Source organism: Urocampus carinirostris, chromosome 1 (genome assembly GCF_059441175.1).
Source record: "Urocampus carinirostris isolate Australia breed hairy pipefish chromosome 1, RoL_Ucar_1.0, whole genome shotgun sequence".
In the NCBI taxonomy this organism is placed as follows: domain Eukaryota; kingdom Metazoa; phylum Chordata; class Actinopteri; order Syngnathiformes; family Syngnathidae; genus Urocampus; species Urocampus carinirostris.
Window position 1 is genome coordinate 69,044,663 of NC_142349.1, and position 20,894 is coordinate 69,065,556.

General features: G+C 42.2%; 1 protein-coding gene across 5 annotated transcripts in view; it reads right to left on the reverse strand.

Annotated features, from left to right (window-relative positions):
* LOC148376685 (uncharacterized) overlaps nt 1-13,743 on the reverse strand; it is a 61,544-nt gene extending 47,801 nt beyond the window's left edge. For all 5 annotated transcript variants that reach the window (XM_088349884.1, XM_088349876.1, XM_088349862.1 and 2 more), the window contains exons 1-2: nt 12,154-13,743; nt 1,123-1,490 (exon numbers count right to left, since the gene is read on the reverse strand). In XM_088349884.1, the coding sequence (XP_088206010.1) occupies nt 1,123-1,490; nt 12,154-13,399 (1,614 nt within the window). In that variant the 5' untranslated portion in view covers nt 13,400-13,743. The remainder of the gene's footprint in view (nt 1-1,122; nt 1,491-12,153) is intronic.
* Nucleotides 13,744-20,894: the final 7,151 nt, after the last annotated feature.

The window sequence follows — 20,894 nt, forward strand, 5'->3', positions numbered from 1 at the left end:
AGAGCCATCTGCTGGACACTTGCTGTAACAGAAGGTTGGGTTTGCTGTTGGTTTTTGTACAAGAACATATACCACAAAAACATAAATCAAAACCTGAAAGTTCTCCTTATACATTCTGAAATATGATTTTCAATGTTTGGCAGCTCTAAAGCCTATATAGCTATACATTGCGAGTTTTTTTTTTTTTTTTTTTAATTTAGGGAAAGACGAAATAAAAAACAACACAGGGGGTACATGCAAACCCCACACAGGAAACCTTGACCACCACAAAGGTAAAAAATCCTATTCATACTTTTTTTCTTTATCCTTTTTATTTTATTTCTACACATTCATGTTAGTGTAATCTTTCGTACAGAAGATTACGATAACGCGAACGTACGATTAGCCTGGGTTAGCTTTAGTTTACGTTAAACATTCAAGGTAAACATTCAGGGTGTTGGAACGGAGCCCAACATTGAGGGTGTTGGAACGGAGCCCCCTTTCCAATGAACCGCTGACCACTTGTTGTGGAGACCCGGGTGCTAAATGACTTGTACATTTTTTTTTAGTTTACGTTAAACATTCAAGGTAAACATTCAGGGTGTTGGAACGGATTAAAACGATTTACATTATTTTTAATGGGAAAAATGATTTCGGTGATCGAACAAATCGGTTTTCGAACAGGGCTCTGGAACGGATTATGGTCGAGAACCGAGGTTCCACTGTATATATATATATAATATATATCACAAATATAAAAACACTGTCCCTTTAAGAATAGCAGGATGGCCCGATCTCACAGGATGGCCCGATCTCACCTGGACCCTATTTTAAAACGCCTAATTTAAATAATCCTTATAAGCAGCCCAATTTTAATGCCTTTTCATGTATCATGTACACTGGTGATTCAGTGGTTAGGATTTGACACGTTCACCTCTGTGACCCGGGTTCAATTCCCATTGCATCCATCTGCAAAGTTTGACCCAAGTAAAACAAAATTTTATAGTGATATTAATTACACGAATAATTATGGTACGTAGTCCATTGAGCTTCTATGTACGTTTCTGACTGTTTTTTGTGTTTTGCTATTCCTAGATCCGACACCTTGAGCGTGTGAGGAAATACTGCATGTGTGATTTGTACCTTGCTTTTGCTATCAGGACTTGGCAGCGTCTTGGTGCCGTTTCCCATAGGAGACTTTGCTGTCCCTTTTCCTCCTTTTTCCTCCTTCTTCTCAGTCACCTTCTTTTCCTCTTCTTTCTTATCTTCTTTATTGGTCTTCTCCGGCTTGTCCATCTTCTCTGCCTTCTCGTTGACTTTGTTGTTTTTCTCAGCATTCATCTTGTCCGTCTTGTCGTCATCTTTGAGAATCTTCTCGGGCTTCAGGTTCTTGTCAGGAGAGATGTCCTTGTTCTGCTTCTCAGACGTCTCCTTCTTGTCGAAGGGGTCCGTCTTTGCTGGTTTGCTGGAGAGGACGTCCGTCTTTTCCTGCTTGTCCTTGTCAACTTTCACTGGGGAAAGTGAAGATGGATACATTCAGTGACAGCACTGTTTTCTCAATTCTTGAGGACCAAATCCAGACATGGGTTAATTACATGAAGACAATCCTAATAATTCATCCAGAAATTATGGGAGAAAACTTTATGGTAAAGTCACTGACGGAGAGTGAGGTTCATGTCTGGTGAGGCCAGGGTTGGGTAGGGTTACTTTAACTTGATTACTTTCAATTACTTTTGGATTACTCCAATACTATATATGCTAATAAAAGACAAAATAAACTAAATATGAATAAAATGACTAAATTTTGTGCATGCTTGGGGAGTAACAGAACACATGGAACAGCAAAAATGATGTTGGCAAGCTGTTTGGATTTATTTTCATTCAGTTACTTTCGCATTTTATGTTCGTTTTGCCAGGGATCAAAGAGATCAAAGCCAGAAGAGAAAGCTTACCACGTGTTGTGAGTCATCATTGTATCCATATTTGGTTTATTTTGTCTTTTATTAGCATATTTGGTATTAGAGTAATCCAAAAGTAATTGAAAGTAATCAAGTTAAAGTAACCCTACCCAACCCTGGGTGAGGAGGCACAGTCATATTTTTAAAAATATACCTACAGGACAGTGGTTAGCACATTCACCTAACACGTGAAAGGTCCCTAGTTTGAGACCGGGTGGATACACATGTTGGCCTGGAGAGGGATGTTATGAGTGATTACTTTTAGCCAATTTGTTTATGTTTTGGGGCGACGCCCAACGACGTCCTCACCAAATCGCCTCTCCAAAATATTTAAACATTTCCAAATATGGCGTTATCTACCATAAGACAATGGAATAACAGAAGACGGCTGTACTTGTTCAAAACACACCACAGGAAACGGTGCCCTTACGACCCTTGCGTTTAAGGGATCCAACCAACCAACCAACCGACCGACCAACCAACCGACCAACCAGCCACCCAACAATCCATGTGTTTAAGGGATCTAACCAACAAAACCAACCAACCAACCAACATACCAACCAACTACCAATGTTTTTAAAGGATCCAACCAACCAACCAACCAACCAACCAAAAAAAACAACCAAACAGCCAACAAACCATATGTTTAAGGGATCCAACCAACCAACCAACCAACCATGTGTTTAAGGGATCTAACCAACCAACCAACCAACCAACCAACCAACCAACCAACCAACCAACCAACCAACCAACCAACCAACCAACCAACCAACCAACCAACCAACCAACCAACCAACCAACCAACCAACCAACCAACCAACAAACCAAAAAAAACAACCAACAAACCATATGTTTAAGGGATCCAACCAACCAACCAACCAACCAACCAACCAACCAACCAACCAACCAACCAACCAACCAACCAACCAACCAACCAACCAACCAACCAACCAACCAACCAACCAACCAACCAACAAACCAAAAAAAAACAACCAACAAACCATATGTTTAAGGGATCCAACCAACCAACCAACCAACCAACCAACCAACCAACCAATCAACCAACCAACCAACCAACCATATGTTTAAGGGATCCAACCAACCAAACAACCAACCAACCAACCAAAATTAAATTCATTATCTGACGCCCAATTGGCCCCGCCCATGTGGCGCCAGCTGCAGCCTGTTGACAGATTGGCTCCCTGTCAGTATTTGAATTCAGTCCCCTTTTGTCAGTCCGTCTGCGAATCTCTGTTTTTGCACGGCAAGCCCTTTTTCATCTGTCCCATTTTTGTGCTCCTGTTTGTCTACCGCCACGATCTGTCTTGATCTCGACAACGTCTGCTCTCCCATCCCGAATTACGACCTGTTTTGATCTCGACCACGTCTGTTCTCCCGTCTGGAAAAACGATCTGTTTTTGATCTCGACCACGTCTAATCTCCTCTCCTGGCTTTCGACTCGTTTCGGATCCAGACCACAGAAAGTGGTAACAACGGCAATAATTCTGGCACGAAAAAACAGCGGAGAAATTCTTCAGAAGACCGCGAAGGCAAGGAAAACACGTGTTTTGAAGCCAACGATTCGACGAAAGAAAATAAAAAAAAAGAATACTCCGAGCAATAAAAGGGCTTCTCTGCCAAAAGTGACTAAATTATATTCCTGGTGACGCTATGAGGAGGATGATAATGGATTGGACCTTGAGAAGGCAAACCAAGAAGAATATATGAACTGAAAAAAGTGATAACCGCTTTGTAATACTAATTAACTGTGATGGTTAAAACTGCATGAATATATAGACTAATATTTCAGCAATATTATTTTGTATAATTTACAATATTGTGAACTGAAAAATCTGAAGTGATAACTGCTTTGTATTACCAATTAACTGTGATGATTAAAACTTAATAAAAATATAGATTCATATTATTTCAGCAATAATATTTTGTATAATGTACAATATTGTTGTGAACTGAAAAATCTTGAAGTGATAAGTGTATTACCAATAAACTGTGATGATTAAAACTGAATGAATATATAGATTTTTATTATATATTTGTCGCCGATTTACAATTTCATCAGCGATAACACTAAATTTTGGGGACCCATAGATCAACGTTGGGACCCGTAGATTTTTGAGCATGCGAGTCCCTGGGACCCGTCACTTTTTACAGGTAAAATGAACACTGCCGTTTATGTTTTGCTCCTCCGCCCCGGCCATCGACCTGTTTCTTTCTCGCTGTCAACGACTACCTTCGCTCGACGCGGAAGTGGCACTTCCTGCTACCCGCGACCGACATTCATCGGATCGTGGATGCAAGTCCTTTTTTCTCTTCTAAATAAAACTGAGTCAACAAACGCAATTGGGTCCTGTTTCCGTTCCTGGTCTGTGACACCAATAATTAGTCTTATTCCTTTTTTTGCCTCTTGGATGACATCTTACATAAGCACTGTAAGATCAAACATCCTGTTCGATCCACCATTTCTGTTTGTCCCTCACCCCCCTGATCACCCCACTCCGGAGGAAGCAGAGCCTATTTACAACAAAGACAACAAAGACAGTTAAAACATGTTCTTTGTTCCTTTATCTCTTTCTTTCATCATCCTCACTGTAAAATGTGGAACTGGAGTCGTCCAATTTCGTTGTTATAATATACCCCATGTTGTAGCAATGACAATAAAGGCATATTATATTCTATTCTATTCGACATAAGCACAACAGCAGGGATTCGATTGCTAATGATAAAATAATACTATATTCCTGTGTAAAAAAACAAACTTTGCAATTTATATTTTCTATAATGTTAAAATTATGAGAGAATCACTTGAAGCCTTCCAAAAACTCTTAATCCCTTCAAACTAAATCAAGAACTTTATTTAATTTAATCTTTCGATGAGGTCAGCCTGGAGCTTAATAGCCAGACACGGACTCGCTGATGAATATCGACCAGTGTTACATGTGTGCCCAAGCGGCAATCGGTTAGCAGGCCTCCATTTTTAGTACGTATCCTATTGGGAGCAGATGCCACCAGGCTATCTATTTAACCCTTTATTGACTAAGTATCATACACACCGCGTGGAATTTTTTTCTTATTTTGGCCAAAAATGTCAAAATCTGCTGATATCTACCATGACGATGTGTAAAGACAATGTAATAACAGTTTAAAATGAAAAAACTAACAAAAAAATGGATTTTTGGGGATTATAATCAAGTTGTCACGACCAGAACAGAAGTAGAACCCAGATGCGTAACGTTCCTCACACGTTTAGTGAAATATAGAGGAAAGGCCGCACCAGCGACCCTGGTGCTCGCTGGACGCGGGAAGCAAGCTGCTCACGGGATCGGAGTGTGTTCTGAATGCGGAAGAGGATGGGACGGGAGATCAAAACGTGGTCGGGGTCAAAAAACGGGTCGTGGCAGGAGACCAACGGGGAAATCAGGAACGGACGAGGGGAAAAGGTTATGACAAAACGGGACCGACGGGAGTCAGAGGCAAAAATGCTTGCCTTGTGAAAACAGAGGTTCGCTGACGGACTGACAACAGGCGAAAGGACTGAGCTTAAGTAGGACGGGGAACCAATCAGGTAACCAGCAGCAACTGGCGCCAAACGAGCGGGCACAGGTGAGTGTAATGAGAAATCATGACAAAGGTAGACACTGCAACTGAACATGAACACATTGTAAGACAACATAAACTGTAAATATGAACGTTATAAATATATAAAAAAAGATTTTGGGTCTTGTTCTCTTGGTTGTCCATATATCGTACGCTATTTTTCACCGTGACCAGGCGGTTTTATAGGCCTGTTTTGGTGGATGATGAGGCAATTCCTGGAGACGGAGAACCACATCATACATGACCCATCAGTACCCCAATTTATTGCCCCTTTGACAATCAAAACAAAAGTAATGTATAAAGCATTCATTTTTAAATTGGTTACAGATAACAAAAATCCATTACCAAATGCATTATAATGCCCCCTCTGTGTCATTGATTGCCTGTGATTGGTCCGTTGCCACACGTGGATGCCTGTGAGATACCATTGTAGGAAGTTACTGCCACCTTGTGAGTGTTTTGGAGAACTATTTTGATTAAGTTAGATTTTCTCATTTTAGTTTTAATAACAGTCGAGTTTCAGTCATTTAGATAGCGCTTGTCAAACCTGACCTTGATCCTGACCACGTATACTCTCCCGTCCCAGCTTATGATTCGCTTCCGACCACGTTTTTGCTCTCCTGTCCCGGCTATCGACCTGTTTTTGCGTCCTTGACACCGCCATCCCTCGCTACGGAAGATCCACTTCCGTGTTCGGATCACAACCCGAGTGCGAGAGCGACTTGCTTCCCACGCCTAGCGAACACCGGATCGTGGCCGCAGCCCTTTCCTCTTTCCTTTAATAAAACTTGTGAGAAACGTAACGCAATTGGGTCCTGTCTCCGTACTGGTCTTGACATTTGGAGGAAAATACTTGTTTTGAGAAAGCCTTATGAGGCTGTGCTTAATATTTAGAGACTGAAAAAATCAAATAAAATTGTTTTGTACACATCTACTGCTGCAGCACTGCGGCGCAGTGGTTAGCGCGTGTGCGGCACAGTTCTGAGGTCATGGGTTCAAATCTAGCTACCGGACTTCCTGTGCGGAGTTTGTATGTTCTCCCCGTGCTTGCGTGGGTTTCTTTCCTACCACATTCCAAAAACATGTTTTAAGGTGAATTGGCCGGTCCAAATTGTCCCTGGATGTGAATGAGCGAGCGAGTTGTCTGTCCCCGTGTGCCCTGCGATTGGCTGGCAACCAATTCAGGGTTTCCCCTGCCCAGTGCCCGAAGATGGCTGGGATGGGCTCCAGCTCCCCCGCGACCCTACTGAGGATAAGCGGTGCAGATAATGGATGGACATCTACCGCTTTACTACTACTACGGGATAAAAATCATGTTTAAAGCAAAGAAAAGTGAGAAAGTAGGATTCCAAAATGCTTAAAGCTGATTTTTATCGGCGATACAGTTCTTTTTATCCGTGCAAGTACTTCTTTAAAATCTTGACGTCAATAGAAAGTGCATCAAGACACACGTACTGTAGGTGCGAATACGTGTTTGTGTGTGCAGGCACAGACATTGCTTAAAATAGATGCTCTATATTTGAATGAGTGCAGTCAATCTCTAATCAACGACCTAGCTTTTTCCGGATAACGGTTGTCCCTAAACAGATGTGGATGCTAGATAATGCTGTATACTATTTGAGAATAATTAGCCTCTAGAGCACATGTGTCAAACAGGCGGCCCACGGGCCAGATCAGGCCCGCTAAGGGATTGAATCCCAACACTCAGAGAAGTGCAAGAGAAAAACAAGCTGCAGGTTGAACTATGTCCACTTGATGTTGCCAAAGCCAGGTTCCTCGAGCAAAGACACTGTACTTGTATTTATTTCTCTCTCTCTCTCTCTTTTCCAACCCTTTACTCCCACTCTCTGTCTCTTTCACTCTCTGTGTCTCTCTTTTTCTCTTCCTTTGTTGCTCTTTGTCTTTCTCTCTCTCTGTCTTTTTAACTTCTTTTGTTCTAACTTCTTTTTTTCCTTTTCCCTCTTTTCTCTTTCTCTCTTCCTACTCTTTTCTCTCCTGTCTTTCTATTCCTCTTTGGATTTCTTTCTTCCTCTCCCTTTCTTTTCCCCCCTTTCTCTCGCGACTTTTTATCTCTTGTTTCTCACACTCTCTCCCTCTCGCTTTTTCTTTCTTTGTCCAGCCCTCTCGTTTTTACCCCCCTCTTTCTCTTATTTCTTTATCTCTCTTTTTCTTTCTCTTTAATCAACCAGTCCGGCCCCCGACAGAATGTTTGTTCTATCGTGTGGCCCCCGAGTTCAAATGACTTGGACACCCCTGCTCTAGAGAAAGAAAAAAACGGGCAAGAATGGTTTATCTTTAACCCCGTATTTTGAAAAAGGTAAATCTGAAACAGAATTATCTTTATTGTCATATATAACAACGTAGTGAATATTTGTTAAAATAAGATTAAATCGAACACTCCAGGAAAAACATGCAATGAAGACTTAACGGTGTGGTCCGTTAGGTCAAAATATTCTACTTGCTGACGCCATCTTCTGCCTGAAATCGTAACTGCAGCCTTTACATACGCGCTCGAATCAACTCTACCTATCTTCATCTTTTGTGGGGTTTGGTTTGCATTTGTAATGTATTTGAAACTGTCCTTATCTTACTTTCGCCATTTTCATCATACGGTTCAAGTAAAACCTGGAGCACACGCAAGAATTGACTCAACTCCTCTCAAGCCTTATACACTCAGTGGCATTTTGGAGAGGACGACGTTGGGCGTCGCCCCAAAACATAAACAGAGCCAAAATATGACAAAAAGGGCACATTATTTATTCAACACAGTCATCAAAATACGAGCCACGCTCCAAGTCCGTCTCTCAGACGCTGTGTTTTTATACTGTGTTCAAAAACATGAGGTGATGTTTTTCTCGAACTCGACAGGGTTTTTCCCGCCCCGACTTGGCTCAGTCAACACCTTGGTATATATCAACATTGTTTCAGAACATCCAGATGTTTTCCATCAAGCTGACTTGCAGTTAATCCACAACAGCGGGAACATCGATGATAAAAGCAGATAGGCGCAGTGAAAAAAAAATATATATAGGCTATTTGAACTCCTTGGGGCATTGTTAACACATTCTCTATAGAAAAAATATTAAATTTTTAACTTTTTAAGGACACCACAAACTACGCACCCCACCTTCAGAAAGGGTAAAAGATAACATGGAGGTTAGGATAAATAGGCAAAAATATTTAAAGTTCGGAGACTGGCCTAAGTTGAGTGAATCAGAACAATAGTGCAATACCATTTAGCAACAACATAATTCCAAAATGAGTTATGAAAAAATATATGCATACTCGTTTTTTGATACCTAGGCAAGGAACATAAATTTCACGGTCTTATGCACTTGTTTAGGGTGGTGCTGGCCTTTGTTAGAAACCTGTCTCTGAGCCTCTTAATCCTTGTTTTAAAGGAGCTGTTACCTTAAAGAGGGTGGCAAGTCAAAGAGGGGGTGGTTTAAACTGCTGCCCCCCGGTGGACACTACAAGTCCCTTAAAACAAAACAATGCAGAGATTAACTCTTTCAGTGCCATGGACGTGAAAAAACGGGCATGTCATCGGCCCTTGTTTTTTACAAAAGTACAGCAGAGCAAAAAAGTATTGAGTCGACCAACAATTAGGAAAGTTCTCTACTTGACAATATTAGAGAAGCGTGTCAACATGGGTAAAATTCAACGATGAGACAAAATGTGAAAAAAATAATCCGAAAATCACATTGTCTGATTTTCAAAGAAGGTATTTCTAAATAAGAGTGGGAAATACTTTGATCGCCTACAAACAAGCACGATTTCTGGCTGTCAAAGAGGTCTGACTTTTTCTAACTAGGTCTAACGAGGAGAAAAATAGAACTTTTGGTAGAACGACAAGTACTCGTTTATGGAGGATAACCTGCATCTGATGAATACCATGCCCACTGTGAATCATGAGGGTGGGAACATCGTGCTTTGGGGCTTTTTTCTGCAAAAGGACCTGGACGACTGATTTGTGTAAAGCAATGGTTACCAAGTTTTTGCCGGCTTGCGACTCTTTGGCTCCCCAGAGAATTCCTAGAGTTACCTCTAATTGATAATGCAGCGTTGGTGTTGGCCACCATTTTTAGCTAGAGTCACAGCATTGGTTATTTCTTTGTGCCTTTTTTCATACGTTCGCAAATGCCGCTTTGATGGAGGTTTGTTTACCTCTCAGTCCAATTGTAGATGCACCTTCTTCGTCTTTACTTGAAATCCATTTTGACGAGCCGTGTATTTTAATATGTGATCATTATTAAGGTGCTCGTACAAAAGATTTGTGTTTCCTCTGGACCTAGCGACTACGCGAAAGTAAATTTTGCAACAGGCGTTTTCTTCTGTTCCACATCCGCTTCATCAAAACCAAAATAGGTTCAAACAAGTGATGTGCCACCCTTCTTAGGTGCAAGCCCCGTTTCCTTCTCGTTTGTTGACTCTGGGACTATGTTTACTGAGTCCGCCATGACACTATATGAGCTCACACGGTGGGTGTGGCATAGTGAGGTGCTTCAAACTTTGAATCGTGTTTATGGGCTTGTGCTATTATAAAAACTGGCCTCTGATTGTTCGGCAAATACTCCATCACTCACGACAAAACCTTGATAACAAAAGCACAACGTCAGATCGTGATGTCGATTCAATTTCGTTTAGTTGTGCAGCCCTAACGTGTACAAATCGTCAAACAAACGTTCAAAAATCTGACTTCGGACTGCCGCCCCCCCTTCCGCCCCTGTCTTCCACACCGCCCCACCAGATCTTTCCACCGCCCCCAGGGGGGCAGTACCACCCACTTTGGGAACCACTGGTGTAAAGGAATGAATGAATCGGGCCATGTATCGAGAGATTTTGAGTAAAAATTGCCTTTCATCAGCAATGGCATTGAAGATTAGATGTGGCTGGGTCACTCAGCATAGCCAGTCTCCAGATCTCGAACCCATGGAAAACCTTTGGAGGGAATTGAAAGTCTGTGTTGCCCGACAACACCCTGAAAACATCAGTACATGGAGGAATGGGCCAAAATACCAGAAAGAGTGTGTGAAAAGCTACAAAAAAAACCCGTCCTTTGATCATCGTCATTACACGTAGAATGACAAAAGTCCAGAGGTTCTTCATCTCTGTAGCGTGAAGTAAGTCTAGAAAGAGGTGAGATGTCGCCAAACCTATTAATTCATGGCTAAAGTCTAATCCGTTCTTCCAAGAGGTTCTGGTACAATTTGTATGCATTGTCGTTCACAGATTATGTATTCTGTGTACAAATTGTATAACGTTTCCAAATCTAATGTTTTTCAAACAGTGTGCAGTGGCAAAGGTGAAAGACTGTACTGTATTTAAATAGAATAGAATAGAATAGAATATACCTTTATTGTCATTGCTACAAATGGGCTAACATATTGTGACAACGAAATTGGGCATGACACTCCAGTTTTACACATTCATAGTGAGGTATGAGCAAGAAGATAAAGGAACAGAGAAGATAATGTTATAAGACAAGGGGGATAAGACTATAGTTATAATTTACATGGTATTTACACAAGAAATGTCGGCATGTGGGATGTTACATACAGGGTTGTCGTGATAACGTTGGTATCGTAACGGTTGTGCAATATTGCATTTGGTGCAAAGTCATCATAGTGCAAAAATAGTCAGAAATGTACAGTCAGAAGGATTTTATACATTTGACTATAAAATATTTTATACATTTGACTATAAAGAAATGTATACAATTGACTTATTATGAAGATTTTCACTGATTGGGCTTTAGTTCAAATACAGGCTGTTCCAAATGCAGATTCTTTTGTCTCGTTCTGTTGATAACAGGACGCGTGAGTGTGCTGACACAGAATGTTCCAGACATCAAGACGCTCGTCTATGAGATTGTGAAGCCCACGTTGGGCTTCCTTGGCACGCCCATGGGAGGAGCCGGCACACAATTATGCGGGGAGGAGATGGGCAATAGGAAAAAGCTAAAGGACTTCAGAAAAGGGCTTCCAACGTCACTAATTCGGCTGTTTTCGATGGAGTACACTTAGTTAATAAATCTGCCCCGTGTGAAATGTCGGCTTTCCTGTTCATTTTTCCCTCGAGAAACGAGCGTGCATGAATTGCTGGGTGAATGTAAGTTGTGTTTGGTTAATGGAGTCAGATAACTAATTTGAACAATTTGGTAAACGGTACATTTTGATATTAAATTCCAACAAGTCTAATTTTTAATGTTTAGTAATAGGGGCAGCACGGCGGCGCAGTGGTAAACGGGTGTGCGGCACAGTTCTGAGGTCATGAGATCGAACCTCCTGTGTGGAGTTTGGATGTTCTCCCCGTGCTTATGTGGGTTTCCTCTGGGCACTCCGGTTTCCTCCCACATTCCCAAAACATGCATGTCAGGTTAATTGGCTGGTCCAAATTGTCCCCGGTTGTGAATGAGCGAGTGATTTGTCTGTTTCTGTGTGCCCTGCAACTGGCTGGCAACCAGTTCAGGGTGTCCCCTGCCCACTGCCTGAAGATAGCTGGGATGGGCTCCGGCACCCCCGCGACCCTACTGAGGATAAGCGGTGCAGATAATGGATGGATGGATGTTTAGTAATAGAAAGTCAGTGTGAATACATACCTGAGGGCATTGGCACGGTAATTAAAAGATTGGTCTCGGAGCTTTCATGATGTCTCCTAGGTGGTGGAGATGATGGCAAAACCGGTGCCAACATCAACGGACTTGAAAACATCAAGTCCATCGAAGCTGAAGCTTCTGTGGCGTCCGTCACTGTCTGTGAGCGCCGGACCGCCATGTGCGGGTACGGCACCCTGAGCGGGCACGGTGTTCCCATCACGCCAAAGTTACTCAGGTTGGGAGAGCGTTGGGAACCTTCGAGGAACATTTCAGCGCTTAAAGTGGGAACGGACAGATGAGAACAGTCGGACATTGCTCGTCTGACGACGTTTCGCTGAGGCAGCTCGTTGGCATGGGTATGTTTTGCTTCATTGTTTACTTTATAGTCCGTTGGCGCTTTAAAGTCTTTGTCCGACTTAGGATCTTTCATTTGTTGTCCAACCATGTGAGTTGGTGCAGTTCCCATAGCACTCTCAGTATGGTCTTGGTTTCCTCTTTCTGTCTTTGCACTTTCCTCCAAAATGTTAGCCTGGTTAGCCGATGTCATGTTACTTCCTGTTGGGTTGGCAGGTTCTTCATGTGGATTTTGTTTCTTGATTTGGTTGTCTGCCATCCCAGATGCAGGTTTTTGGGACTGGGGTATGCAAACTTCTCTGCTTGGGAGAGAATTGTGAAAGTTCTGCTGGAAAATGGTCGGTCCAAAGTTTCCGTTGGATCCAGGCTTAAGTTCCAGAGCGGAGTTGCATAATTTCCCTGGTGAAACTGGAGGAGAAGTTAACGAAGAGGAAGGGGAGGAATACGTAGAAAGAGGACTACTGGGAGTTTGTCCTGCGCTCCCTAGTGATACAACCTCCTGACGTCTTTCCTCCTTCAGGCTCCCACCTGTTGGTTTGTTTTCCTCCACCATCAGCACGGGCATTTTTAGACCCAAGGTCCCTGGGGTCATCCCAGAGGCTGTCCTTCCACACCCAAACCTCAACTCTTCTTCAATTAAACTCGGGTTAAATTCTCCCACTGGGAATGGAGAAACTTTCCCTTCAGGTGCCATCTGGACTGTGTCGTGCAAGCTACTCGGATGGGTAGAGGGTAACAAGGAAGCAGGGGCCAAAACAGCAGGGAGGCTGGCAGCTGTAAGGCACACAGAAGCTTTGGGTTGCTGCTGCTGATGCCCGCCGGGAGGTTGTCTGCACCCGTTGTTGCCAGCAACCACGCCAGGCTCCTGGAACTGTGAGCTCGACAAAAAGGACATTTTCCCGAAACCGTGTCTGTCCTTTGCTTGTGGAGATTTGCTACTCAACCCCTTTGAATCCGTCTTTTCTGCTGTCCTTCTTCCTCTCTGTTTTCCTCTTTAGGATCCAGTCGGGGTCATAACACTCTTGTCCAGTCAGAAGCTCTGAATATTAGATCTTGCAGAAAAGCATCCCATTTAAAGTGTCAAAAAGTGTTTTTTGTGCGTACTGAAGTGCCGGGAGAGCATGCATTGAAAGTGTCTGTCCATGTCTTCACAAGTGATAAGAGCGAATGCGCATCTGGTTGTCTTGCCTCCTCTCTCGGCACTGCGCGGATCAGCTGTGGGGATAAATTACACCTTGCTCCCTCTCTCGGTTTTTCTCCCTCTCTTTCCTGACATCACGCCGTCACATGACAACCAGGAATATTCTCTCATTCGCTGGAGCTGAATTTCGTCGGGTCCCTAGTGACAAACATGCCCCAGCATACGTGAGACGCAACAGTTACGCACACTCACGTGCTCCCCAAAAAAGGCTAAAACACGGATCAGTGGCTGTTCCTGCATGAGTGTGTTGAAGCAGTTCATTGAGATTTGAAATAAATAAATGAAAAAATAAATATTCATCCATTTGTTGTTTTACTGTTTTCCCTCATGAGGGTTGATAGGAAGCGGGAGCTATTCCCAGCTGACTATGAGCAGGGGGACGTGAGACACTAAATTCAGTAGTCGGGTGAGGCACGTCAATCTAAAATCATCCATCCATCCATTATCTGCACCGCTTATCCTCAGTAGGGTCGCGGGTGTGCTGGAGCACATCCCAGCTATCTTCGGGCAGTGGGCAGGGGACGCCCTGAACTGGTTGCCAACCAGCCGCAGGACACACAGGGACAGACAACTCACTCGCTCATTCACATCTAGGGACAATTGGGACCGGCCAATCCACCTGAAATGCATGTCTTTGGAATGTGGGAGGAAACCGTAGTGCCCGGAGGAAACCCATGCAAGCATGGGGAGAACATACAAACTCCGCACAGGTAGGCTGGTGGCTGGATTTGAACCCACACAGGAGGTTCCTGAGGCATGTCAATCTAAAATCATCCATCCATCCATTATCTGCACCGCTAATCCTCAGTAGGGTCGCGGGTGTGCTGGAGCACATCCCAGCTATCTTCGGGCAGTGGGCAGGGGACGCCCTGAACTGGTTGCCAACCAGCCGCAGGACACACAGGGACAGACAACTCACTCGCTCATTCACACCTAGGGACAATTTGGACTGGCCAATCCACCTGAAATGCATGTCTTTGGAATGTGGGAGGAAACCGGAGTGCCCGGAGGAAACCCATGCAAGCACGGGGAGAACATACAAACTCCGCACAGGAAGTCCGGTAGCTGGATTTGAACCCACACAGGAGGTTCCCAAGACCTTAGAACTCTGCCGCACACGCGCTAACCACTGCGCCGTTGTGCTGCAGGTGAGGCATGTCAATCTAAAATCATCCATCCATCCATTATCTGCACCGCTTATCTTTAGTAGGGTCGCAGGGGTGCTGGAGCCCATCCCAGCTATCTTCGGGCAGTGGGCAGGGGACACCCTGAACTGGTTTCCAGCCAGTCGCAGGACACACAGGGACAGAAAACTCACTTACTCATTCACACCTAGGGACAATTTGGACCGGGCAATTAACCTAACATGCAAACTCCGCACAGGAGGTTCGATCTCATGACCTCAGAACTGTGCCGCACACCCGTTTACCACTGCGCCGCCGTGCTGCCCAATCATACATATATCAAATGGTTATATTTATTCAGTGTTAAAGTTTTTACATTATGTAATTTTATTAATACAATCAGTCAAAGCATACAAATGCATACCCGTCAACCTGTATGGTTTTGCCGTACAACGTACGTTTATTATGCATTTTAAGACGTGTGCCACGTACGAGAAAATCTGTACGGAAAAACGCAAATTTGTCAATGATGGGTACCATCCGGTATACGCCGACTATCACGAAATGGCAAATCAATCAAGAAGAACCAGTTTGCCGCGGTAGCCTCTATCTCGGTAACGTTTTTTCGTTGCAAACGAAGCGAGCGGTTTGATGTAGTGAAAGGAAGTTTTAAGGAACCGGCTTTTTCGGCTTAACTCATTAAAGAGAGCCGGCTCTCAAACGGCTCACTTGCTTTGATGCATTATATTACGAATCATTATGTATAAAAAGGAAGTATAAAAGGAGAAAATGAAAAAAGACAGGTTTGTGGTTATCCCTTCAATCAGTATATTACCAACTATAATTTAATGCAGAAAATGAATTCATAATTTGAATAAGAAAATGTATTATTCTACTTCTATTTGCATGTATTTTTTCCTTCTACAGTGAACGTCGAGCGACTTCATTTTTGAACTTTTTTTAATAATAAACCTCATTCATGTCGAGCCACTCAGTATCTCACAACAAAATGTTAATGAACAATATATATGATATCACGAAACACATGTACAATATAACACGTTAAACTACATCAATAAACACGTTTGAAAAAAAAAATGGTGTAAGATTATTTTGTATTTTGAAAGGGAAAATACGACAGTTTGTAAGGGCATGGAGCCCTGGAGCGCGACAGGTATGCAACCGTAAATTCCAGACTACGAGCAACTACTTTTTTTTCAACATTTTAAAAATACTGTTACTTTTTTTTAGCAAGATGGTCGCAAAAGTATCAGCGGCGGCTTCGGGCGTGTTCCCGCGGATCTCCCTAGCTGCGGTGCCTGCTGGGTACTCGGTTGGTCGCCTCAGCTGACGCTTAGTAGCTGGCTTAGAACTGGTGCGGACCAGGAAACAAAATCCTCACTCTAATACAATGTTCCCTGTAATTTTCCTTACGGGTCTGAGCGTTCACACAAAGTCGGTGAGCAACGCTTGAAACAACAGTGAGCAACGGCAATCCCAAGTGTGGCAATTAAGTCGTTATCAAACATGTCCAAAACTTGACATCAAGTTTCCAGCAATGCAAAATCATTTTTCACTTTTGAATGAATTGACTAATATACTATTGCAAAGGTTGTACGGCCTACAAACGTCATTTATTTTCACAACAATTCTTTCACAAGATTTCCATTTTTTTTTTCCTGGTATCTTTTGTCGCATAATACTAACATTTTTGGGGGTTTATTTAGTCGGTTGCACGATACACAACTGTATTTAATCACATTTTTTAGTGGAAGTACAATGTTGGCAACAAGATTGACTTAGTATAATTGGAAATAATTTGAATGCAACACAAGCTTTTTCTTTTTTTTCCGTTTTCTTTCTATTTTTTTTTAATTCCTTTAAAAAAAATCTCATTGTGTTTATTTTTTCCTAGCTGTTACTTTTTTTATTTTTGTTTTCTATTTCCTTTTTTTTTTCCTTTGTGTCTTTCTTTTCTTTTTTTCTGGCTTTTTTTCAGATTTTTTCCTTCTTTTTTCTCTTCCTTTTGTTCCTTTTTTTCTCAGCTTTTCACTACTTTTTCATTTTGGTATTTTTTTCTTTTTTGTTCTATTCCCCCTTCCTTTAAGTTATTTTGTGCAAAATTTTACATAATATTTGGTCATGTTGGGATGAAAGAAGCAAAAACAACCTGAAGAGCCGTTTAAGACCCGAAAGAGCCGGTTCCTTTTAGTGAGCCGAGCCGAAGAAGCCGGTTCCCCGACAAACTCTACTAACTTTACTCAACTTCGTTCTCCTTCGACTCGACTTCAAAATACCGCATTTATAATAATAATAATAATAATTTCCTTGTATTGTCATTCTGTGTAACAATGTACACAGAACGAAATGTCGATTGCACCTGACCCGTTGTAGCGAGCCGATGCAGCCGCAGCCAACAGAGGGCGCCGCCGACCACTTTTTAAGACTTAGGAATGACTCGGCCGGGGCGCGAACCACCGACCTCCCAGTCTCAAAGCGGGCGCAGGACACAACGTCAGGGGAACCCTTGTATTTTTACCTTCATGCACTGTAACTTTGACTTAATTCGCTTCTTAATTAGCAATTTCGAGCCCTGATTTTTGTGAGCTGGCTAGATTTTCTCGTGCGCAGAAAAGCTCTGGGTAGTGCGCAATTGCGCACACACGCAGCTTAGAGGGAACATTGCTCTAATATATTAATGTATCGATACTTAACAAACCGCAAGCATACAAATAGGCATGCAAAACCCAAGGGTGACATCTGAAAACATTTCGTCGAGCGAAACAAGTCCATGTTTTTGCCAACATTATTCATATAATGTATAACAGGAGCAAAATATTACGTTTGGCATTATGCATTTCACGGTTGCCATGGTGCCCAATTAGCCCCGCCCGTGTGGTGCCAGCTGCGGCTTGTTGAGAGATTGACTTTCTGTTTGTATAAAGCTCAGCGCTCTCTTGTTTTTGTTGTCAGCCCGTCAAACGAACTTCTGCCCAGCAAGACATGGGTTCTGTCTCAGTCCTGTTTTCCTGTAATATCTCCAGTCTGGTATTGTTCCCGTTTATTGTTGTCCTGTTTAATTTCTTGTTTCAGTATATTTTCTGTTTTTGTCCTGTTTATTATTTTCTCCAGTTTTCGTTCCCGTCTAGTTTCTCCTGTTAATTTTTAATGTCCTGATCCGATATCTATACCCTCTGTCACCTCCTGTCCGGTATCGACCCCATCTGTCCGATATCGACTCGGGCTATTGGAATCGGTCTCGTCGGTCTCTGGCTTCCGGTCTTTCCATGCCAGACCGGCTACCTAACGTGCATGACTCCCCATTTCCCGTAAAATAAAGGCTTGTGTGAGAACGTCACGCGATTGGGTCCTGTATCTGATCTGGTTCTGACAATAAACTTTTCAATACTTACAACATACTCACAATATTCCAACTTTTGCACCCACAAATCAAGTCCGAATTGAACGGCAGGGGAAATTATCTATCAAAACACTCCTCTCTCTGTATCATCAGAGTCAATGTCAGGAGTTTCCTTTAATCCACGAGGAACAATGACAAGCATTTGCAATTTGGTTTATTACCACAGAAACCACCAATGACAAAAAAGAAAGACATGTCTGTGTGAGGCAGTTCTCATTCTCTTATTTTTTAAACTCAGTAGTAAATATGTGCTCAGCTTTGATTTTTGATGGTAACGTGATCTGAAAACACGTAATCAATGAAAGTTAGAGAGAAATTTCTACTGTCACTGTCAACATCCACCTATTCTTCCTACCTAATGTCTTCTGCCCCGAACAGCTTTGCTAAAAGTAAGATTAAAAACAGCTAGGTGAGGGGGGGAATGCATAATGCATTTCAACTCAGTTATGCATTGCCAACACATAATAGAGAAAATATTTACCTTTCCACATATTTATGTACACCTCAAAAAAAGTACCCCATTTTTAAAGAGACAGTGTGCAATATTTGGTCTCTCCTAGAGGTACAAAAAAATTCATCCAGTAAAAATACAAAAACAAAAAACAATACAAAATACATGAACTATCATACCAAGGTTTTTATAAAAGAAATCATAGGTCTATACATTTATATCTTCCCATTTTAGTGTCTTAATACCCTGAAACAAACAAAATTAATTAAATGATTGATGATGAAATGCATTATTAAATAAATTTGTACATTTAAAAAAAAAAAACGAAAAAAAAAAAAACCGCCATTTCACCAGATGATGGCAGTAGCCCTTTGGCCACCTTGCCCTTGGTTTTTTGGAGGAATTTTAGCCAACCCCATTTCCGATATGGCGACTGTAAATAAAAAAAAGGAAAGTTGACTGTGAGGGACACATCTTCTAGAACAAGTGGATATTCAAAGAATAAATATATCAAAAGGTGCTGACAGAAGAGCATGCTGATGACAAGAAACTAAATGGAAACAAACTCTGTGAAAAGCTGAAGCAACTGGAAGCTGTTTCAACCAGCAGCGATCTTCAGCAACGTTTTATCACGACACCCTGCAAATCCAATGAAAACGCTACAAAGGCAATCTACAAAGCAATGCGAAGTCTGCCCTCACACATCCGACTCTACCCTAATGCATACAAAGGGTTGGGTAGGGTTACTTTAACTGGATTACTTTCAATTACTTTTGGATTACTCCAATACCAAAATATGCTAATAAAAGACAAAAGAAACTAAACATGAATAAAATCACTAAATTTTGTGCAGGCTTGGGGAGTAACGCAATCCATGGAACGGCAAAAATGATGTTGGCAAGCTGTTTGGGTTTATTTTCATTTTGTTTCTGTCGCATTTTGTGTTAGTTTTGCCGGAGATCAAAGAGATCAAAGCCAGGAGAGAGCTTACCACGTGTTGTGAGTCATCATTTTATTCCTATTTAGTTTCTTTTGTCTTTTATTAGCATATTTGGTATTGGAGTCATCCAAAAGTAATTGAAAAGTAATCAAGTTATAGTAACCCTACCCATCCCTGTAGCATACAACACTAATACAAGAACACAGACACCATTCGTTGCCATTTGTGATTCGGTTGATTTGACTTGTCCTATTTTCTTTGTGTCTCCTGCCGTCAGTGTCTTTCTCATCCAATTTCATCGTGTCCAGTGTCGACCGATGCTTGTCAACTTGTTTCATGTCACCCGTTCAGGTTACTCTGCCACCTGTGTCTTTTACAGGTACAGTGGAACCTGGGTTTTCGAACGCCTCTCAGTTCGAACAAATCGGAGTCCGACCAAAAATTTCGAGAAATTCTTGCTTCGCTGTTCGGTCAAAACATCGGAGTTTGAACGCCAGTAATCCGTGAGTGCGTACGGTAGGGTGCGATGCTGAGCGGCGTACGGGTGTTTTAGCCCCTTATTATGCCTCCGAAGAAAGTCAGTGCAAGCGGCAAAGTTGCTACAGGTGAAAAAAGAAAAGTAGTGCGTACAACTATTGCATTTAAGAAAGAAATAATAGCAAAATATGAATGCGAGTGTCTGATCTTGCTGGGGAATACCACACTGTCCACCTGCGCCTTCTGCTGACCACCACAAAGGTAAGAAATCCTATTCATAATTCTTTTCTTTATCCTTTTTTTTTTTTTTTTACCCGTTCATGTTAGTGTAAACTCTCGTACGGAAGATTACAATAACGCGTACGTACGGTTAGCCTGGGTTAGCATTATGTTTACGTTGAACATTCAGGTAAACATTCAGGGTGTTGGAACGAAGCCCAACATTGAGGGTGTTGGAACGGAGCCCCCTTTCCAACAAACCGCTCACAACTTGTTGTGGAGACCAGGGTGCTAAATGACTTGTAAACGACCTGATTTTTTTTATTTTTACACATTCATGTTAGCGTAATCTTTCGTACGGAAGATTACGATAACGCGAACGTACGATTAGCCTGGGTTAGCTTTATGTTTATGTTAGACATTCAGGGTAAACATTCAGGGTGTTGGAACGGATTAAAACGATTTACATTATTTTTAATGGGAAAAATGATTTCGGTGATCGAACAAATCGGTTTTCGAACAGGGCTCTGGAACGGATTATGGTCGAGAACCGAGGT